At 34.4% G+C, this 24,238-nt stretch overlaps 2 protein-coding genes across 3 annotated transcripts; one reads left to right on the top strand and one right to left on the bottom strand.

Annotated features, from left to right (window-relative positions):
- Nucleotides 1–1,106: 1,106 nt before the first annotated feature.
- LOC109808630 (decapping 5-like protein) lies at nt 1,107–11,224 on the bottom strand. Of its 2 annotated transcripts, none has more exons than XM_083067091.1 (7): nt 10,733–11,224; nt 8,901–9,001; nt 4,516–4,581; nt 3,527–4,408; nt 2,116–2,301; nt 1,854–1,964; nt 1,107–1,757 (listed from the first exon to the last, which is right to left on the bottom strand). In XM_083067091.1, exons 1-7 carry the CDS (start codon nt 10,893–10,895, stop codon nt 1,614–1,616), a joined length of 1,653 nt encoding a protein of 550 aa, XP_082923217.1. In that variant the 5' UTR covers nt 10,896–11,224; the 3' UTR covers nt 1,107–1,613. The 2 variants fall into 2 exon arrangements, with proteins under 2 accessions (XP_082923217.1, XP_020227279.1); XM_020371690.2 differs by having other exon boundaries at nt 4,516–4,590.
- Nucleotides 11,225–15,337: 4,113 nt separating this feature from the next.
- LOC109806888 (AP-4 complex subunit epsilon) lies at nt 15,338–24,238 on the top strand. The gene is made up of 10 exons (XM_083066808.1): nt 15,338–16,292; nt 16,376–16,591; nt 16,803–16,913; nt 17,782–17,979; nt 18,081–18,212; nt 18,312–18,368; nt 18,468–18,584; nt 19,916–19,993; nt 20,933–21,076; nt 22,769–24,238. Exons 1-10 carry the CDS (start codon nt 15,549–15,551, stop codon nt 23,801–23,803), a joined length of 2,832 nt encoding a protein of 943 aa, XP_082922934.1. The 5' UTR covers nt 15,338–15,548; the 3' UTR covers nt 23,804–24,238.

Raw genomic sequence — 24,238 nt, forward strand, 5'->3', positions numbered from 1 at the left:
AATCCCCACCCCAAAACAAAATTATTCTCGTAACGGGCAGACCATATCATACTACTTTCCCGAAGGATGCCTGGCCATAGACAGCATTTCAAGAACAAAATTCAATTATTAATAATGAGATCACATTCACAATTAAACCCTAAAAATAGTTGTTAGGGTTTTCCCCATGAATTAAAATATTAAACTAATATTCATAATTTCGGAGGAATATATGTACACAATTATATTCCAAGTTTTAACGTAGTTCCGCTACTCTCTTTTTTCTACGACGCACAATTATTTTCAATCATATTTCGATTCTGCCGTTACACAGGGTTTAGTAACTGAGTACCGTCGCACAGCAATTGCACAAATATCAAGAACCTGAATTTAATAGTAAACGTCTTGACTTTTGAACTCGGAGAATAAAAGAACAAAAAATTAATCAACAATCCTCCACAAACGCAATGGATCAATGATCATAGCCTAACGTCTACCAGTTTAAAAAATCACAATCCTGACACTAAGTGAAAGGCTGAAAGCTTTATGGAATAAAGAGAAGATTAGCATTCTCCTGTTCGTTTAGTATAAGATGTTATAGAGAATGTTGATTGATTATATAGCAATTAAATTTAATATGCTGAGAGTAGAACAATAAAATGTGAAAAATCCGTGACAGGACAGACTTTGGGTTGCACCGCATCGAACAAGTCCATACAGTTTTTCAAATTAAGAAGACTGAAGATCAAGCAAGACACGTGTACTCTGATGCCTTTTCTCAATCAAAGTGATTTAATAGAAAATCTAGCCAACCTTGTCGCAAACGCTGGCTTGACTTATTGTAACAAAGAAACCTGACCATCTGTCTTTCAAAGTAAGACTAGGGTAGACACATTCTCATTTCCACAAACATCTCAAATTCTCTCAATCACCTCTATTTGTCCCCCTCCTTTTCATCATCAACACCAACACTCTCGCAGGTGATTGGGAGATGTAAAAATAAGCTAGAAAATCATTTACCCAAAATATAACCTATGATAAAATCAATGGCGTAAAAGAATTCCTTAGATATCAAAAAGAGGCACATACAAATATGGTCCTGGTACAATAAGCTAGAAAAATAGATGTTCAGAAAACGTCTTAATTCGATTCCCAAATTATTAAAAAAGCAACATTACCATGGGATATATATTGTATTGTAGAAAAAAAAAATTGTCAGCATTTAAAAGTTATCATAAGCATAAATCCATACAGTATGAATTTTTATCCTCTACTAAGGTCACTAGGAATGCTGAGCAACGGCTATGTACGTCTCAAAAGATGCCATCTTTTTAATAGGAGAGGGTGGGGGAAGAGAAAATTGGTCCATTATAAGAGTAGGGAGTTCCTCTAGCTACTGATTGCTATATAGAATAATGAACAGTAATTACTTGAAACGTCAAACACCAGCTCATGAGTCCAAAAATATACATGAACATGGCAGTCACTTGTAAGTTTGACATTCCAGCATCCAGGCATGAAAGTTCCAAAAGCATGTTAACATCATTGACATAAAGCCAAAGATCACACAACAAACATAGGCAAAATTGGTGGGGAGCTTTGGAAACATGAGGTAAACAGAAATCTGGATAGCACTAGAAAGGAAAGTTTGGTCCACGCCCTCTTCCATTGTAGCTATAACCCCTTCCCCAATTATATGAGCCCCTGAAATTCACACCCCGTCCAGCACCATAACCACCGTGACTAAAATTAGGCCTCTGCTGGAAATTTCCAAATGTCTGAAAAGGAAACAAATAAACTATACATTAATATTACATTGTAGTTTAAGGATAATTTTATACCCAGCAATTTCAGTTCTTAATGTGTTTGCAGACCTCAGTATCCACTTTCATTCTCTCTGAGAAACGATTCTGTCCATTCCTTGATCCACGAGTCAAAGAGTTACAAGAAATTGTGTCAAAGAAGTCATCTTTCTTGTATGCAGACTGCAAGGAAAGGCAAGAATATAAGATTTATTGAAGTTCAAACAAAATTTGCTTTACAGTGCCAAAAATCACATGCTACACAACTTTGTTTTTACTCTTTCCCTTTCAAAAAAGAAGGAAATTCTTATCAAATGAAAACATTGAGTCCTACCTTAGGGTTTTGTATCATTCCATGACATTCTCTGTCACCAGAACTGAGAAAAGCATTATCCTGCTGCACTCCCTCTATATTTATTGTTGCCTTTCCAAGAGAACCCCATACTTCATCCTTTTTGAACTTTTCATTCATGGCCTCAAAATCAAATTCTTCAGTGAATTGTGGAGCTGTGTATTGAGGCTGCAAAAATCAACACACTAATACTATAATATTTACACATATGTAAATAAATATATATAAATAAATAGAAAAAGGGAGCCAATACATGAGTTTAGTGGGGTTTGGAGAGGTGAATATATGCAGCTTTAACCTGTGATCTCCAGCTCACAAGACCACAACCTTATGGTTGTGCTAAGGCTTGCCCTCATTTTATAATTAATTATATATAGTAGTACTAAATTTAAATATTTTCCCCTGTAATAATTATTATGATATTTAAATAGATTAGTTATTTGCCACAGTTTGCTAGATCTGGTAATCACATGCTTCTAGTTGTGGAAACTGCTTCTCTGCTCACAAGGTAAGAGGCTATATACATTTGACCCTCAATGGTAGGAGCATCATGCATGTCTTTTTTTAAGTTATACAGGTAATGAAAATCTATCCAAATTGATGAAATGAATTGGCACTTGCAAAAGCTAGCAGTGTTGTTTGCCCTGATAATTAATTAGCACATGCAAAAACCCATAAGACTACGATGCATGCAACCCCCAAAAAAATTGAATTAAATACCTATTTTTATGCCTAATTTTGAAAAAAGAAAAAAAAAATGTAGCTTCCACTCCAGATGCGACTATGAAAACAAGAAATATTCTTCTATACATTCTAGGAAGTAACCTTCATGAAACAAACAGACTCCTGCTTAAATTTTACAAATTGAGAAAAGTGCAATTGATGATTTTGCGCAAATTTCATGTTAAGTTGTTAACAAGTGACCAAAGAAGTGAGAGAACAATGAAGTTTTGCAAAATTTTACAGGCACAACCTAGTAAGCAAAATTATGGTAGTCTGTTAATTTGGTTTATGAGCAAGACATGAAATTTTAAGTCTCTGAAATTTCCTTCTTTTCTTTTCCATCCCTCGAATGCAGAATTGCAGGTTTAATGGTAAGAATATCCTTATCTATTACAGCTCCCGTCCACATCCCATAAGATCTTCAATTCAATCCAAAGTCCAAACAAAATTAAAATTACAAATGACAGAAAAGCATGTAACATTGAGCCATTTCTGATAAATTTAAACTATTCTTTATACTCCAGTCAGCACTAAGAAACTCATTGTATACAACAATTTGCATGCAATTGTGGTTTCAAAAACAGACCAATAATAAGACATACAAAAATATCCTGTCCTACCCTACCCAACCTGCACCACCACCAAAAAGAGCATGAGTAAATTTTCTAACCTTTTGCACCACAGTTGGTAGTGGAAGTAGTGGTGCCTGAGATGCTGGAGAAGGCATTAATGCAGAGGAACCAGAGGATGTTAGAGACAGAGAACCCATATCCTTCTGATTAAAATTAAAATCACTTGCGTAAGTAAATAATTGTTCTCTAACATGTGCAAGTTCATCTGGGGTAAACAAAGGCAGTGCAGTTGGCAAGGGACCTGAAGTAGAATCAACAAATGACGAAGCAGAATGATCGACAGAATGTCGAGGATGGATTGGCCTTGGGTCAGGACAAATGTTTCCAGATAGTTGAGTAATAGAATTTATGTCTTGGAGAGGTGAAGAAAACTGAGGCATGTTTGATCCATCAAAAGTCATGGATGCAGAATATGGCATAGGCGTCTTGGTAGACAAAAGGGGTAAAAAATCAGGAGAATCAAACAATTTTAAAGAGGAAAGAGGAGGTGAAGGAGTCAGATTTACAAGACTAGAAGCTGTGACAGAAGATACAGGAAGACCACTCTCTGATAAAGCTGCCCATCCCCCTTGTGCAGGTACCTGAGTTTCTGCATTTGGCATCTTATTCTGCACAGCTAAGGATGTTGCCATCAATGGGGGTTGAAGAGAACTAGATTTTAGCAGAGAATGAGAACTATTGCTAGATGTCCCACTGTGTCCTTGCCAATACATTGCTGTGGAAAAAGATGGATGACTAGCAACCTGAGTAGCAGCAGATAAATTTGAAGGGGCCGGCTGAGTTACAGATTGATGAGAAGCCAACCCAACAGGAAAGGCTCTACTGGATATAGCAGGGCAATCTTGCCTTTGAATTGATTCTGTCAAGCTTCTACCACCAGCTGGGGCCACCGGAGAACTTAGCACCCCAGAATATTGTGACTGGGAAGGAAAAAAGAAAAATAACTTATAAGAAATAGCAAAGTCACTCGTAAGTAGATATGTTCAAAATACAATTTTCTGTTTGTGCTGTCCTTCAACACAGGTACCTGAATAATAGCTGGATCCCTAAAATTCTTCTCTTCTGGTTTAGCAGATGTTGAGGGTGACTTGACCTGCAAATTCTGAAATGGTGAAATTCATAAGAACATGCACACCTTAGATAAGCATAGTTGGCATGCATATGGGACAAGTTTTTATGACAATATGATTGTTCTATTGCTATTGATAGAGACTCACGTATACAAATACACCCTACAATTACAATATCAAAAGACAAAATAAGTCAACAGCTTTGGATTACTCTTTTGTGGAGTCCATTCCATTTGGTTTTACTCTTATTTATTCCAGACTATCAGATTAGATTTGTTCATTCTTAAGTTATCAAAATGTCACTCCATATAGAAATTATTTTTTATTAGTTGTGGTGGAAATTATATGTCGAGCAAAACTTAAAAGAGAGAAACAACACTCCATATAGAACTTAATCTCCATCCATTGAGGTAGAATTTATACGACTAGCATAACTCAAAACAGAGATTCAATCAATCAATTGATCAAACCCTCAGTCAGCTAGCTTTCACTGTATAATTTCATAATAATTTCTCCAACAAACTTTCAAATATCCATCAACCACACCCCCTCCTAACTAATTGTTGGAGTTCAGCACATTTCAATCAGAATATGTGATTCTGATTCAATTCTGATTTGTACAGCAACTATAGAACTTAATGTAAATAGGATCAGTTTTTATTTCATATTTTTTCCTTATTTAGATACGGCATTTATAGGGAGAATAATTTCCCTGATTTTCATGACTAGATTAGTCACATATTTTATCGCATTGTATACTATTTGTACCTCTTCTGAGTCTTTTCCCAAGTAGAGAAAGATACAACATATTTCCGCATGATATCATAGCACAATCTAAACCATCCCTAACCTAGAGCTGCCAACCATGAGAGAGAAAAAGCCAGAAGGTTTGACCACCAGTTTGGTCAAAGTGTTTGCTCTCTCTATCACTGGCCACAAATTGAATTGCCATAACAACACTCAATGGGTGTGACCAATTAAAAGAAAAATCAACCCAACAATGGCAGCAAGGGGTAACCAGCCTTATCCATTTCAAAAGAAAAATGGGCAATTACTATAAGAAACTAGGTCACACTAAGGACACTTGTTGGATCAATCATGATAGGCTTTCAAAGGTGAAACAAACCTAAAGTTGGGACAGCAAAGGTAGCATAGTTGTAGTGGCACAAAAAGTTAATTTCTGGCATGCTTTAAATACTAGCAAGGGAAAACCAAAGCCATGGATCATTGGCTCAAGAGCCTCAGATCACATGACTAGAGACTTAACTGTGTTTAAAATCTATTCTCCATGCCCAAATAATTACACAATTTGGATAGTTGATGGTACTCTATCTAAGGTCATAGGTAAAGGTTCAGTTGTTATCTTACAAAGCATTACCTTGAATTCAATCCTTTATGTGCCTAAACTAGACTCGAATGTGTTGTCCATTAGCAAACCGACAAGAGATTTGAAGTGAGTCACTAAATTTTTCCCTAACCTATGTGAATTTCAGATTTTGGAGTTAGGGAAGACAATTGGCAATGCTAAGGAGTGTGTTGTACTCTACCTCCTCCAAGTTGAAGAGTTAGAAACAAAACCTAAGGCCAACTCTTGTGCATTAGTTCCTCCAACTAGTGAAAATCATGTGATGTTATGGCACTATTGACTAGGCCATTCAAATTTTATGTACTTGGAAAAATTGTTTCCCACATTGTTCAACAAAAATCAGAAGTTGTATCAATGTGAAGTTTGCCAATGGTCCAAACATACTATCAGCTCTTATCCACCTCAATCCTATAAACTCTCTCAAGCTTTCTTCCTAATTTATAGTGATGTATGGGGACCATCACCAGTCAGCAATGTCACTAGGTCAAGATGATTTGTAACCTTCATTGACGATCACACACAGGTCACCAAGGTTTTCCTAATATAGGAGAAATCAGAGGTTGGAAGAATATTTGAGTTATTTCATACTAGTGGAAACACAATTTCAAAGCAGAATTAAGGTGCTTATGAGTGACAATGGAAGAAAGTACTATTACACGACACTAAATTCCTACATTCAGAAACATGAAATCATACACCAAAGTTCATGTGTAGATACTCCTCAAGAGAATGGGGTCGCCGAGAGAAAGAATAGACAGATGTATCAAATGTACCATCAAGGCATCAAGCCTAATATGATGTGTAGATACTCTCAAGTTAGCAACAAATGTACCAAACCAACATTGCGAAGAAGTTGTCCTCTCCACAACTTACCTCATGAACATGATGCCTTCTCGAATCCTCAACTTTAACACCCCTCTCTCCACTTTCCAAACCTTACACACCACTAGTCTAACCTTCCAACCATTCCTTTGAAAATATTTGGATGTTCAGCCTATGTCCACAACCTAAGCCCTCATCACAACAAACTTGACTTGAAATTCATCAAATGTATCTTCCTCAACTACTCTCCTCACCAAAAGGGTACAAATGTTATTCTCCCAAACCAGAAAAATTTACCACACCATGGATGTCTCCTTTTTTAAGAATCAACCTTATTACCCCAAAGTTGGCAGGGGTGTTTGTTAGTTGGGTCAATTCGATAAAACTAATGCTTCAAACCAGACCATTTAAGTTGGCTTGGTTTTTTTCTTCTTAATTGGATCAAATTCGACCCAAATCAATTAAATCTGACCTTAATTCTTATAGGTACGAAGAAAAGGGAAACAAACCCTGCCAAAAATTTAAAGAAAGTTGTAATCTAGAAATTATCCAAACAGCTTGTGATAAGGTATAGCAAAATCAAGTGAGGGTATAGGGCATCTATTAATTAGATAAACACCAGTAGCAAGCCCAGATCCTAAAAGTTAAGGGGTAATGAAGCCTAAGCAAGAAGAGTAAGCCCAAGGCCCACTGTGTGACTATGTTTGTGTTCAACTACACCATTTTGGTGATGAGTATGAGGACAAATCAACCAATGATACCAATTTGAGATAGATAAGTGGTAAAAGGTAGAAATTCACCTCCCCAGTCGAATTGGATGAATTATTGTAAGTTTGTAACCTTGTTGAGAAGTGTCGGTCAGAGTCACTATAGCTACATTCGCCTCTAGCTGCAAAGAAACTTGCAATTTAGGAATTTCAACAAGATTCAATGAAATTCCAGACTTCTTGAACTTTTTAATCCGCGCTTCATGTGCAAGAAGAGGCGTCTCAACTTCATCAATCACCAAAGATTCAACCTTACTACTGATAAGAGAGATTGAAGATCCATAATCTTCTAGAAGTCCTTCAATAATCACATCAATTTGTTCATGAGAGGAAATAGTGTTTCCAATGGCTGTGAGAGCATCGACAAGCAACTGAATGTGGAAAAGGTACTCAAAAATGGTGCAATTCTCTAGCATAGCACTTTGAAGATACATTCGAAGTTGTCGCACTTTCACATTCGTATGCGAGTGAAAGGTGTGGATTTTATCCCATGGTTGCCAAGCAAATTTGCAACTAATTACGCAAAATAACATTTTGCACGACATCCACAATTGTAACCAAGATAAAAGAAGTTGATCCTGTTGCTCCCAAGCAATATCATTTTATTATAGGAGATTTAGTTAGATGAGATCAATATCAAATTATTCAAATCTGATTTGATTCTCCTTTATTTTCTTCTCCTTATCTTATCTTTACATTTATTTTGTAATCAAGGTGATTATGATTTTTTCTAATCATCTCTGTCTATATAATCTCATCATGTAATTCCAATTAATGTACCAAAATAAAGATCTTTTTATTCTCTAAAATCACATATACTTATATACTAGAACCTTGAAACTAAGATATAAAATAGCAATACAATCAAGGTTATCAATCTCGAGAGTTTACATAATCACATTGAGGCCCAGTAAACTCGTAAGAGTTTACTTAATATAAAAAAAATGTTATAATACTTATAGCATAATAACTCAACATTTCAATTTCATATTAAAGTAAAATAGCAAATGACAATATTAAAGTAGCAATGTTTAGTAGCAAATCATGAAGAATTTCACACAAGACAATTTCTTAAAATGACAACAAATAAAAAACTAAGAAAAGACTAATTTTTTGCTTTTAGCACCAAAGGAGATGAGATTGCTCGAGATTACTCAAAAACGAGCTTCTGAGTTGTATAGGTGGAACAGACCAATCTCGTAAACTCGATAGTTATTATGAGTTGTAACTCAAGATTGACAACCATGAATACAATAACATAAACAAGCTTTATTACACTAGGTGAGGTTAGATACTACACAACAATAATCAAAATTGTACAACCACATGATTAGTTTGCTTAATAGTAAAAGATTATATATCAATTAAATAGCATTGCTACAATTACCTTAATGTCATTTCCTCGAAAAAGAATGTATTCATAAACCTTTTCACTTGGAGGAACTTGTGGACCATCTTTTCTTCTCCCCTCTGTTCCATAGGATCTAACTGCAATCTCATATCACAAGGATTTCCATGTTATAAAGAAACTTTCACATTGAACAATTACAACTTTCAGGAGAATGGGACTACACTAGGATTGCCACATAATAAACTCATCTTAGAGTTACAAACTATGATATTTACTTCATTTAAAAAATGCTGCTGATATATACAAATGCCCAACTTTCCATAAGGCATTGTTGCAAGCATCTTTTAGCATGATTCCCTTTGGTCCATTATATAAGAAACAAATAACTAATTAATCAAAACCAATAAAAGTAGTTAACAGTTAAGATGGTTAGTTTTCATTAATGTCGTATAATTAAATTTATTCCAAAAATACCCTTTGAATAGATTGGTTTAAATTGTGATAGCATTAAATGGCACTAAACCTAATTCAAGAGATAATTTTTCCACCAATGAGTGTAATTTATATTGTTATTGTATCAATATGAATACCCTTACGTTTGCATATACATAAGGTGACATTTTAGGATTCCATTTTTTAGTATTGTGGCCAAAATGAACTCGTGCCCCCATCATCTCTTCCAAAATTATGTTCCAATATCTTTTTATTATTTATATTCATCCCCACACTTTTCTTTCATTTCCATTTTTTTATTTTGCAATGATGCATCCACTTACATGAGAGTATAAAAAAAATTAATAATTAATACATCTTAAAGTAGGTACTTGTTTCTTATAATTAGGACAAAAAAAGTGTACTCATTTGTTTCTACTTTCTTATATAAAAGACCAGAGAGAGTGGCATTTTTTTTATGATGGAAAAAAAATTAATAAACATAAGTGGAAACAGAGATATGGAAGGGGTAATGTTTTTAGTTTATCAGGACAAGAAACCATGTTTTCCATAATGTAAAGAAATCAACATAGGTAAGGTCCCTGTCTTTCCAGGTTTACAAAATACACATAGAGGTGGAAATTCAAGCGTACCCCCGCAAAAGGTGTAGAGTCTAGATAACAAATTGATGAATATCATCGGTCTAAAATGTTATAATATCAGACTAATGCAAAATTATCGAAAGACATAACTATGAGTTAACATGATTGTGTTCTACATTACTCATTGCCCTAGGAAATAGAATAATGAGAGTAGCTCCCAGTCCAACATTATGCATAAAAAAGAAGGAAAAATCATGTCATCATCAGCCTATTAATTCTGCAATCTCCATCCATCAACAGCATTTTAGGCATAAAATCAGTACCAAGATTTTAAAAAAGGTTAGCAACTGCAATTCCAGCTGCAACATCAAGGTTTTTTATTTTGGTGTTCACAACCACAATTGTGGCCGCGACAGCCGTATTTGTCAGCAAATTCTCGCAAGGCAACAAAACAGCAATAGTCTGGAGCAGCAGATTACGTATTATATTGGGTTCGATTTCTATTATCGGCCCAAACATACTCGATGACATTCCTCCTGGCTAAAACTTCCAGTAAAAAAAAGCATTCTATTTATTAATATCTTCGCTTGAACATTTCATTTCTAGCAAATAGAAGCACCACGAACGCTCAAACAATTTATTCTTTTCCACTTCAAATACCAAAGCTAATATTGAATCATCAAAGAGACGTTAACTTGCTATAATCAAACCATCATTCAAACATTTCTCATCCAAAGCACCGCGGCATGATCGATAATCGTAAAACGAAATATAAGGTGATTTGAATGCACATTTAACGGAAGTGGACGTTACGTTAACGGTAAACGTACGTACCGTTCTTCAAGCCGATGGTGGAATCGTCAAGGTTAAGGATATAGAGAACGCCCTCGTAGCGAATCTCGAACTTGGAAATCAAGCTTATGAAGGAGCCAATATATGATTCCGCGGAATTGAACGAAGGAGATGAAGGAGCGTTGGCGCCGAATTCACTCGCCATGTGGCGTGGAAGCGGTGGCTCGAAATCGAAGCGGAAACAGGTTCGCGATCACTCTGGAAGAGAAGAAGACAACGATGGAGGGAAAAATGAAGGGAGATTTTGGGAGGTGTTAGGTTAGGCTTCTAGCATTAGGGTTTCTCTCTCGCTCGATCGATCGAAGGCACGCTTAAATGGTTGTCTCTTTCGTTGCGTTGCGTCGCGCGGGTGTTGCGTTTGTGAAAAGTTGAGCGAGCGCCAAAGTATTATGGATCGCAAACACTCACTAAAACGGACAAAGAAAACATACCAAGTATTTGCTAAACGATAATAAGCGGGCTTTCCTTCTCTCACATTCTCCTTCAAATATAAGCTTTCACCAAATATATACAATTAAGTTAACTAGGATGTGTATGATTTGTTAAAATGCTTTAATGCTTATATTTGAATTTATTTCTTTTTCATGTATCTTTTATCAAAATTAATCATGTTCGAATAAAGTAATATTACTATAAATAATAAAACTATTATTTAAATTATTTAATATAATTATATATACAGGATTTGAACTCAAAACCCTAAACCCTAAATCCTAAATCATTTTATACCAAATGATCTACTTGGTGAAATAAATAAGAAGAAAAAAACTTGATAAAATGTTAGTTTGCATTACAATCAACCGCTAATAAATAATTGAATTGCTTTTAGATAATTAAGGTAGATCAAGATATCCAGTGTCCAAAGTAGTTTAATGTCTTTCTATTTATTTATCTATCTCTATCTATATATATATATATATATATATATATATATATATATATATATAATTGTAACATCTTAAATTTTTAGTAACATTTTTCTAAGACTGTGTTTAACATTCTTATTATAAAAAATATATATTTAACAATCTTAATATTAAACTTATATATGCGTATACTTGGATTTATTTATACTGTTGAATGATAATCCTTAATTAAAATAAATAAAATAGTAATATAGTTTAAAAAATTTATGGAAACGTGTAGTATTTATATTATTACATATCCTAGGTTCCATAAATTTAAGAGATTATATTAAAATAATTTCATTCTAAAATATGTTGTTTAAAATCAATACATTTTATAAATAATTGATTTTAAATTAGTTATCATTCATTTACAAATGAATATTTGTCAATTTAATTTTTATAGGTGTTTTAGAGGTTTTGTCAATATCTCGTGCAAGTGGCCTTATTTGATATTCATATAGGTCATTTTATCAAGTATTTGTTGTAAATCATATATCACTCAAAAACTACGAAAATCATTAAAAGTTTTATAATGCGTCAAGCTTTCACATTTTAAGCTTAACTATAAAACTTGTCTTCTATTAATGCAATTTTAGCACTTTCTCACATCACATGAAGGGACTAAGGCTTTAAAATAAATATCAACCTCATTCATGGGATCTCTAGTCACAAATGTGGGTTACCATCATTTGTTTGTTTTCAATTGGTTTGATTCCCATTTCTCTTGATTTTTCAAAAATCATTTTTCTTCATATGAGTTTTGATAAAAGATCTACTAAGTTTTTTCCTGACTTCACATAACTGATGAAAATTGTTTCATCCTTCAGTAGTTGTTTTGTCATATTATGCCTTAGTTGTATATGTCTAATTTTTCTATTGTATGTTTTATTCTTAGTTATAGCTATTGTTGATTGATTGTCACAATGTATTGACACTCTTGAGATTGCTTTCATTCCTAAAGGAATGTTTGCAAAAAAAAAGTTTCTCAACCACAACCTCAATACTAGTCATCTTTAAAACTACAAACTTTAACTCCATATTTAATCTAGTAATAACAAATTGTTTGACTAATCTCCATCCAACCACACCACCCCCAAGTGTAAACACGTAGTTACTAATGGATTTTGTCTCATCTAAAACAAAGATCCAATTAGCATCATTATACATTTCTAGCATAGTAGGAAATATAACATAATCCATGGTAACTCTCAAGTATCTCATTAGTCTCGCTAGTGCTTCCCAATGGTCTTGATTGAGACTATGGATATATTTGCTTAGTTTACCTATTGCATATGTAATATCAGGTCTAGAAAAAATCATCAATTGCAACGAGCTCCCTATAATTTGGTCATACCAAGATTAAGTAAAAGAAACTTCTTTTTTTCTTCTTTAGTTTGGAGTTAACGTTGTAAAGGGTAAATCACAAACTTACAATCATAATAATTAAATTTCTTAAGAAGTTTTTCAACATAATGCCCTTGGGATAGTAAAATATTATTACCCCTCCTTACAACTTTAACTCCCAAAATTATGCTTACCTCACCCATATCTTTCATATCAAACTTAAATGCAATAAAATGTTTAGTTTTGAAAACTATATCATTACAAGTATAAAAAATAAGCATGTCATCTACTTATAAGCATATGATAGCACAATTATCATTCACAAACTTGGTATACACACATTTATCAGTGTTACTAAAAGTAAACCCATCACCAAGTGATACTTGATCAAATTTTTCATGTCATTGTTTTGGTGCTTGTTTTAAACCATGCAATGGTTTTAAGAGTTTGCACACTTTATTCTTTTGATTAGGAACTATACACCATTCAGGTTGAGTCATATAATTTTCCTCCTTTAGATCATTATTCAAAAAGGGATTTTTACATTCATTTGATGTATCACTAGCCTTGTATTTCTCTATTGACCCATCAAGGTTATACTTTTTCTTAAAGAACCACTTTCAGGCCATTAATTTTGCTCCTTTAGGTAGGACCATTAAAGTCCATGTATATTTTTTTAAATGTAATTAATTTCAATGCAAATAGCTTTTTTTCTCCAAAATTTGCATTTGAAGAACTAATAGTTTATGAGAAATTTATAGGAACATCCTCAACTAGATAAGTATAAAAATCGCCCTAAAGATTTTTTTCCCTTTGTCTCTTACTTGTCCTTAAGTCCTCAAACACAAGTTCACTATAAGTTTCTAGAGGTGAAAGTTGATTAGAACTAGTACTAGACTTCAAAGGGAGGTTATCCTCAAAGAACTTAACATTCTTACCACTATGATATTACAATCAACCACACTACTTTTAAGGATAAGAAACCCATTTTATCATTTTAGAACTAGTACTATTGTATTTTGGATAAGTCTCATTTAAATAAAAAAAATAAAATAATTGAATGTTACTAAAATAAACATTATTCTTCAAATTCCATAATTGCACACATAAGGGACAATTTGGTGGATTAACACTACAGTAAGTACAAAATATTTTATGTTAAAAAATCTTATCAACAACGAATAAGGATGATGAAAATAGATAGGAATTGAATGGATAAACCTTATTTAAATAAAATGATTTAATATAACTAAAAATAAAATTATTTTCAAATCTCATAATCACATGTGAGGGGGACAAATAGGTGGATTCACACTACAATAAATCCACGAGACCCATTCTCATGAGTACGATCCCAACACCTCTTGTTTGCTTGACGAAAATAGATAGGATTTAAAAGAAAAAACCTTATTTAAAGTTTACTAAGTGTAAATAATATGATACTTAAAAAAAAATTTACTCATATATATATATATATATATATATATATACACAACAATTGGACTATCAATAAATTAAGTATAAATGATATTTTTATAAATCATTCTTAATCTTAATTCTTAAATAATACGAAAATTTTGAACATATTAAAATAAGATAAAATAATATATTTTATCTTATTTAACCTATGCTGCCGTAATTTTATCTTTAAAAAACATGCTGATTAAAAGAATTTATAAATTATTATTTAACAAGTGTGGACGCTTAGGTAACATGTGACTTTTTTTAAAATATTTTTTTATATAAAAACACGTATAATATTTAATAATACTAATTATTGATATATTTATATTATATTTTTATAATATTTCTTTATATATTAAGTTCTTAATTGATATTTTTAAACCACTCTTTAGTAAATTATTATAAACTCGTCGTTTTATAGGAGTGGGTGGTCCATTCATTCTCTATTCGTTGGCTTGTTCTATCCCTCGTGAAACCCGTGCATTTTTATTTTTTACCCTGTTCAATGGCACCATAGGAAGTGAATTATTATTACTTTTGTTACTCCAGTCAATTTTTTTTCCCACAAAAAAAATCCCGATTTAGAATGAACAAAAGCCGGAAATTTTGTTGTCGCAGAATTATTACTTCATTAGTATCTATAAGTAAATTTTATCGTCAATTCGGTAGCATTTAGTATAAAATAAAATAACCTGATGTCATAATTTAAATTATTAATTATATTTTTTATTTGAAAAAAATTAACGATAAATCTAAAAACTGTTCAATATAAATGTGAATCAAAAGATGAGTGGCGCGAATGAGTACAAGTCGTAGAAGGGAAGGTTGGTTGATATGAGCCGACCCACCCGACCCGACCCGACCCGATCCGAGGCAGTTTAACCGGTGGGGGCCCGCAGTGTAATATTGACAGAAACGGACAAGAGTGTGCAGATCAGTCTCTCCATCTCCGACACCCGGAGCCTGGTAACGACGCCGTGTGTTGCCTCCGCTCACTCACTCACTCTCTCTCTCTCTTGTATAATTGGCATTCCTTCGCATCCAAGGTGGAGCAGTTGAAGAGCTTTGGCAGGGAGCTAGCAATGGGCTCCCAAGGCCAATCCAAGGAGTTTCTGGATCTCATAAAGTCCATCGGCGAGGCCCGATCCAAGGCCGAGGAGGACCGAATCGTGCTCCGCGAGATCGAAACCCTAAAGCGCCGCATCAACGACGCCGACATCCCCAAGCGCAAGATGAAGGAGTACATCATCCGCCTCCTCTACGTCGAGATGCTCGGCCACGACGCCTCCTTCGGCTACATCCACGCCGTCAAGATGACGCACCACGACGCGCTCCTCCTCAAGCGCACCGGCTACCTCGCCGTCACGCTCTTCCTCAGCGACAACCACGACCTCATCATCCTCATCGTCAACACAATCCAGAAGGACCTCGCCTCGGATAACTACCTCGTCGTTTGCGCCGCGCTCAACGCCGTCTGCAGGCTCATCAACGAGGAGACCATCCCCGCCGTGCTCCCCCGCGTCGTCGAGCTTCTCAGCCACGCCAAGGACGCCGTTCGGAAAAAGGCCGTTATGGCGCTGCACCGGTTCTACCAGAAGTCTCCGTCCTCCGTTTCGCATCTGTTGTCCAATTTCCGTAAACGCCTCTCCGATAACGATCCCGGAGTGATGGGCGCTTCCTTGTGTCCTCTCTTTGATCTCGTTTCCGATGACGCCGACTCCTACAAGGACCTCGTCGTTAGCTTCGTCAGCATTCTGAAACAGGTCGCGGAACGGAGGTTGCCGAAGACTTACGATTATCACCAAATGCCTGCACCGTTCATTCAGGTTAGTTTTCTATTCAACGTGTTTTTGCCTTTTCTACTGTTGCTCGTTCATTTTGCCTGTACTTGTTGTGTTTGCATGTGCAGATTAAGTTGCTGAAAATTCTTGCATTGTTGGGAAGTGGCGACAAGCAGGCTAGTGGACACATGTACACTGTGCTTGGCGATATTATTAAGAGGGGTGATTCCGTGAGCAACATAGGGAACGCTGTTCTCTATGAGTGTATATGCTGTGTTGCTTCTATATTTCCTAACCCTAAGTTATTAGAGGCTGCTGCGGATGTGATTGCAAAGTTTTTGAAGGTTTGTTTTTTTTGGTGAAATGTGTTTCGAGTTGTGTTAGTGCATGTTTGGTTCCGCATTCATGATCCACGTTTTAGCAAGAATCAAATCAAAATTGATGCTAAAGCAACTAATTGTTGCTTCCACTGATGTGAATCCAAACATGCTTTTTGTGGATTTGGCTATTGTTTGATGCATGTTTGTTTGTTTGTTGTTGTTGTTATGTGGGCAGAGTGACAGTCATAATCTGAAGTACATGGGCATTGATGCCCTTGGTCGGTTGATAAAGTTGAGTCCACATATTGCAGAACAGCACCAATTGGCCGTCATTGACTGCTTAGAGGTGAGGAAGAGGGATATTCATCATAAAGATGAATGTGTTGTAAATTTTGATAAAGTTGAAACCATTTAGCTTTGGTGTAGATCATTCGATGCTTGTTTCACTTCATATTTTCATATTCAGTCTGCAAGTGCAAACCAAATGATGATCAGTGTTGTCGAATCTATGTTGTTTTCGTGCTGGTATTGTAGACCATTCACCTTGGTTGAATGCCATGTTGTAGAAATTCTTTGAGAAGAGGCGACATGCATTATGGCAAGAGAATGAAATAATGTTTGTCAGTGCATAAAGAAACTTAATTAAACCATAAGGCTATTGTGATTCTTGCACCAGTTGTTATAGAGACAGTAACATGTATTACAAAGTCTGGTTTCAGGATTCAGTTTTAATTAAAGTTTCTTCTTCGAACAAGTCTAAATCTTTACTTTCATTAATGTAGAGCTGTTGATATTTTTCCAAGTTCAATGCTGGTTTGTGCAATGGTATATCACATACAATCTGTTAAATGGGTCCACTAAATGTTTACTCGCCTGTCCTTACCCAGTTATATATGAAACCAATCAGATTTTGTTGTCAGTTTATGTAAACTTGCAATTAGAACTGATTCTTGAGAATCAGTAATTTATTACCATTGGTCCTTGGAAGTTGTAATGAACCATATTGATGAGCTATTCAATTTTGTAAGCTTAAGATTTTGTTGGTAACAGGGCGTAATATTGTCCATACAATTGTGCATGAATACCCTGATTACGTCTATCATGTAACATCACAATGTTCCCATTTCTTCACATAGTTGTATTTCTGTGCACAGTTTCTTATGATCATGCTTGAATTTGGAATTCTGATTAAAATTCAACGTATGTGATGCCAGGACCCTGATGATAGCCTGAAGCGAAAAACTTTTGAACTGTTATACAAAATGACTAAGTCCTCCAATGTGGAAGTGATTGTTGACCGAATGATTGATTACATGATTAGCATAAGTGATGACCATTATAAAACCTATATAGCATCTCGATGTGTGGAACTTGCAGAGCAATTTGCACCAAGTAATCATTGGTTTATACAGGTAATTGAAATAGTTGCTCATTATTATTGATTTTACATTTTTATTTAATTTTCACATATATTCATTGATACATAATAGTATCTGGTATTTTAATTATGCAGACCATGAATAAAGTTTTTGAGCATGCTGGAGATCTTGTTAATGTTAAGGTGGCACATAATTTGACGCGGTTGATTGCTGAAGGATTTGGAGAGGACGATGATGCTGCAGATACTCAGTTGAGATCATCTGCTGTATGTTATTTCGATAATTGTGCTGGTTTGTTTGATATGTCCACCATGAAAGTGAACATGTGCATAAATATGTTCCTGAATGGAAGCTGTTTCATGTAGGTCGAGTCATATTTGCAAATTATTGGAGAGCCAAAGCTTCCATCTGTGTTTCTTCAAGTACTTTCTGTCCCACTTATGCTTTGGAATTCTCTATGCCTTTTACATTGCGAAGAAATTAATTCTGTTTGTTAGAATAACTTTAAGTACTGATTGCAGGTCATCTGTTGGGTTCTGGGGGAATATGGAACAGCAGATGGAAAGTATTCTGCTTCCTATATCAGCGGGAAGTTATGTGACATTGCAGAGGCATATTCTAATGATGAAAATGTTAAGGTATTTATTGGAAACCAACACTTCCCTGATAAGGAAAGGGGAAAAAGTTAAAACACATTATTTAGGGAAAACTATGTTTTGTAGTATTTTATGATTGCTTTTATACTGACATCAGTATCAGTGTATCACAGTAATGTGTTATTGATTTGAAATTAGGCATGATTATGTTTGAAGCTTTATTATGTAACTTTCCTTTCTATTTAGAAAATGCATCCTTGTTTTATTAAGAAGTTCCTCAAATTACATGAGGGTTGTTATACTTTTTCTCTTTTCTTTGCTCTACTTCTACCCTAAATCCTCTCTCTCTTCCAACTAATTCACAGTCTCAATAACATTGTTGTTAAATAGTGGCTATAGCGGTGTGATAGCACTATTGCATTGCATAATCCCTCAAATCCACAATTGCTATTTCATTCCTTTGTATCTTCCACAAAAATGGCTTTTGTGGTTTCTACAGGTGTTGCAATTGCAGCATTTGTTGTGGGTGTCTCTGTTTTGAGAAATTGATGTGAGACTGCATGTAATTTTTTCCCCACTTAGTCTCAGTGTCCCACTCCCCCATTCACATAAAATTTGGTATCTATATATATCATACATTTCAACTGTTATGTGACTTCTTCTATTTGTCCACAATGCTATTTGCTATATGATATAGCAGATTATTGGCTTTCTGCCATTTTCTGCTATAGCCATTTATGACAATGCTCAATAAAGTACTTCACTTCACTTCTTGATACTTTAAATGCTTCTGTTCCAAATCTATGCATTGCTTGTGTTAATAAGTAGTGTGTTGTTTAGCTTAATAATTTAATGTGAGAAATACATGGATATACAGGTCTTATGTTCCATTACATTACATTACATTCCTGAATCCTGATTGAATGATTTAGGCGAGCATGCAATAATTTTTGCCATGGGCGTGCTCAGTTACATGACAAGTATTTTTAATAATATGCTATGTGTTTTATTGTTATGTTTCTAGCATTAGTAATAGACTATGTAGTTTATATGTTGATGGTGATAAGTTTTCTGCATAAACTTCATTATATCATTCGGCTATTTTTTTTTATCATTAGTTCTAATGTATCCAGCCTATGTCTTGCTCTAATTTCAATCTTTCTGCTTGCACAATTTAATATTGGAACTTGTTTATTGCTTTTGTGATAAGTTTTCTTTGTAAACTTCACAATATCATTCAGCTATTTTTTATTTTTATTTATTTTATTTTTTTATCATTAGTTCTATTGTATATGCATCCTATGTCTTGCTCTAATCTTAGTCTGTCTTATTGCACAATTTAATATTGGAACTAATTTATTGCTTTTGTGAAGGCTTATGCAATTTCAGCATTGATGAAAATTTATGCATTTGAAGTGGTAGCTCGGAGGAAAGTGGATATCCTACCTGAGGTATATGCTTCAGACCTTAGGTCAAAAATATGAATCTTTTCTGCCTCACGTACTTTGTCATAGTAATGAATGATTGAATTTTAAAGGCCATATGAAGACCATCCCATATATTGTATGCTATGTATGCCCCCATCTTTGTCATACAAAAGAATTTCACCCCAATACGATAGTCTTCTAGAAGTCTTTCTCAGGTGTTTTCCAATTGTACAAATGGTATTGTCAATTGCATGAATGATGTTGGTGTCATTCACATATCTATTTTGACCCATAAAATTTTGTTTTCTTTGATTTGTAATTTTTTTGGATTGATAATCTTGCATAATAAAGTTGACATTGAGGAATATGAACATTAGATCATAATTTTTTTATTTTTGGTATAAATTACCTTTAAATATTTTCTTTAGTTATATATGAATTCCAAGCACATGATTCTCTGATTCTATGAAGTAGCCAGTGTTAGATTCTCAGGCTCAACTGATGACTCTGATAAAAAATGTTAGAATATATCAGACAGACTATCTTGAAAATATTTTAGAATACTTTTTTGAATTATTTTGTAATATGTCGAGTGCATTGTGGAATCAATTAACCATCTAATTAAGAAAGCAATAGTAGGAGTTATTTCCTAATTTTATTGTATTAACTTATTTAATTAGAGTTAGTTGTCTTATTGTATTAGTGTGCTCAAACTTATAGTTGTAATGATACACTAGTACTTGATCAAATTATTAATATAAATAGGATTATTGAGTCAGCATTTAATATTACCATTTTCACTATTGTAAATTAGTAATTGATAGATTAATTTCAAAAGCCTTTTTGCATAAGGGTAGGATTTCCATAAAAATAAAATCTTGTTATAGTTTACCACAAGTTTATGCTAAATTTGATTGATGCCTTTATTGGTACGAGTAGTAACTCTTTCTTGTCTACTTGCAGTGTCAATATTTGATTGAAGAATTATTGGCATCCCACTCTACAGATTTGCAGCAACGTGCTTATGAATTGCAAGTCCTTATAGGTTTGGATGCACAAGCTGTTGAAACAATAATGCCAAGAGATGCAAGTTGTGAAGATATTGAGGTTATTTGCACACTTTTTGGTCTTTAATGCAATAAACAGAAGTGATCAAGGAAAACCTTTTAAATGAACCAAATTTGCACACTTTTTATTTTGTGTTTAGTGCATGAGACAAAACTTGTCAAGGAAAGCCTTTTAAATGAACCAAATTTCAGCATCCATTAGTGTGGTGTTTTTTGATAAGATTTTCTTGCTTTCTTCTACGTCCTGTTTTTCAGTTACTGCAACAACTCCAACAATTTTATGGATATTATATGATTGATAGGTGCCATGGTTTCCTTTGTGACTTGAAATGCCTAGTTTATTCTTAATTCATTAATTAAATACTTCCCCTCTGCAAACACCATAATAAAATCAAATCAAGTTTATAAAATGTAACTTTCTACAACTCAACACTTAGTTTCTGGAACAGTGTCTGAATTGTTCTCATTTTATAATGTCTTGGTCATTTTCACTGTGCTCTTATATATTTCTGTTGCAATTAATCAATGTCTATAGACAGATCCTAATTTACATAGATAGATAGATAGCATATTTAACATCTGATTTGAAATTTGAGTTATTTGATAAGCCCCTGATTTTTGTTTTTTTTTTTGCTAAGCAAAATTGAATTAAATAAGAGGAATACAAGGGGTACTCCAACCCATATACACAACATAACCAAAGTAAGTAGTGGACCTCTGACATCAAGAGGTGTTTAATGAAAACAACACAATAACTACAAGACTTCAATTTTAGGAAAAACAGCTTTGCAATAACATTATATTTTTTTTTTTCACTGTAAGTATTAAAGGAGTTCATCTAGTATTTTTAAGTCTCCTAATTTGATGTGTTATTCTTTCTTTTTAATGGGGAAGGATGATATTGTGGTTAGCTCTGCCTTGTGTTTGCATAATAACTGATATGAAATTGAAATGCTACTTGATTATCCAAAATATTTTTGTTAGGGCAGTTCATGGATCGGATTTTTGAAAAATACAAACCGAATTGATTCATTTTATAAAAACAGACCAATTAATTGAACCATTTTTATAAAGAGGGTTGGTTCTATTTTTGAAAAAAATGAATTGGATTTTTTTTTTTAATTTGGAACAGTTTGGTGCAGTTGGATTATTCACTTTATACGCATATATGATTTGGTTTTTTCAAAAAACTGAATCAGGTCAATCCACTTCATAAAATTGAATCGGTTAAACAAATGTCTTTGCAAAGTGAATTGATTTTTTTTTTCTTTTCTAAAATTGGTTTTCATAATCTAATATCGGATCAGTTTGGATTTTTTGTATACCATATATTGTGGGGAACAAAATGCATGAAGGTTGTTGGGATTGGAATACATTGTATGCAAATTTCTCATGGCTGCTTTATCATTGCTTTGCTTGGTGACATTTATCTTGTTCACAAGAAAAAATGCAATGTTGTTTTCTTTTTAGCAAAAATTGAGATTTGAGCTTCTGTTCTTTCCGGATCTTTATCCTGGTTTGTTTATGATTGTTGGTTATTCTCTTGATTAGTTTGTGTCAAAAACAAAAATTTTCAGCTATTTTGTTTTTGATGTATATGCACTGCATAGCAATTTCGTTTCTAGTTTACAAATTCATTTTGCTAAATGATAGCAACTAGCAAGTGTTGTGCTTGGGAATAATGCATGTTTTTCTGCTGCATGAGTATTGACATACTGAATCTATTACGCAGGTTGATAAAAATCTTTCTTTCCTCAATGGGTATGTTCAGCAGTCTCTAGAGAAGGGTGCTCAACCCTATATTCCTGAGGATGTGCGCACTGGAATGGGTAATATGAACAATTTCAGAAGTCAAGATCATCAGGAATCCTTGCAGCATGGTCTAAGATTTGAGGCATATGAAATTCCAAAGCCTCCAATGCAACCAAAAGTTACTCCAGATTCATTTGCATCTTCAGCAGTCATTAATCCAGTACCTGAGGCATCGTCTTCCAGGGAGATCCACCATATTTCATCAGTGGGATCAACATCAGAGCTTAAGCTACAACTTGATGGCGTTCAGAAGAAATGGGGTAATTCAACGTATTCATCTGCAGCATCATCTGCCCCTGCCTTAAATTTTTCTTCCCAAAAACCAAAGAATGGTACTACAGCTGTCAATTCAAAAGTACGTGATAGTTATGATTCAAGAAAGACACCTGTTGAGATTTCTCCGGAAAAGCAGAAGCTTGCTGCTTCATTGTTTGGTGGTTCAACTAAACCTGAGAAAAGATCATCTACTAGTCACAAGGTTCCAAAATCTAATGCAAGTGCTACTGTACCCAATGAAGCAGCCATGGAAAAAACAATTCATCAACCACCTCCTCCTGATTTGCTTGACTTGGGCGAACCAGCTGTCACTACAGCTCCTCCCCCTGTGGACCCATTCCAGCAATTGGAAGGGCTTCTTGACTCAAGCATTAATTCTGCAACAGATCATAATGTAGGTGCTGCTACAAACGCCCCTGATATTATGACATTCTATGCGGAGACTACTGCCAGTGGCGGCAACTCTATACCTGTGAGTGGGAATAATGTAAATCTTTTATCTGAATTGTCAAATGCAGCTGTGAAAGCTAATAGTGGAAACACAACTGTGACGCCTTTGCCCCAATCTAGTAAGGGTTCAAATGCTAAAGACTCTTTGCAGAAGGATGCACTAGTGAGGCAGATGGGTGTGAACCCCTCAAGTCAGAATCCTAACTTGTTCAGGGACTTGCTTGGCTAATCTGTGTACCATGCCAATTTAAGATCATGATGCTTGAAGATAGATTGCTTAGCGACTTGCTGCTTTGTCGGGTTGCCTGAAACAGTTTGCTGTCTGATTTATTCGGACAAGTGAATTATACAAGTTAATATCAGGCATGGATAATTGCAGCCTCTTAGAACGGATGATTCAACGTCCAGGAATGGTGGCAGAACCAGGTAAAAGGTTGAACTCATTGCAGAATAGCTTTTGTAGCTATAGAATGCACGAGTTTCCTTGCATGCACGGTCATATCCTTATTTACACGTAGGAGGTTCCTGGTCATCTTTGTTGTACCAAAGTTGTATTTTTTTTTTTTTTTAAACATTTATGTGCAGTTTTCCATGTCAATAAGATGGTTTTTCAACAATGAGAGGTTTGATATTGCGGTTAATAATATTAGTTTGTTGATGTGAA

The sequence above is a fragment of the Cajanus cajan genome, chromosome 11, assembly GCF_000230855.2.
Source record: "Cajanus cajan strain Asha chromosome 11, NIPB_CcT2T_4, whole genome shotgun sequence".
NCBI classification, from domain to species: Eukaryota; Viridiplantae; Streptophyta; class Magnoliopsida; order Fabales; family Fabaceae; genus Cajanus; species Cajanus cajan.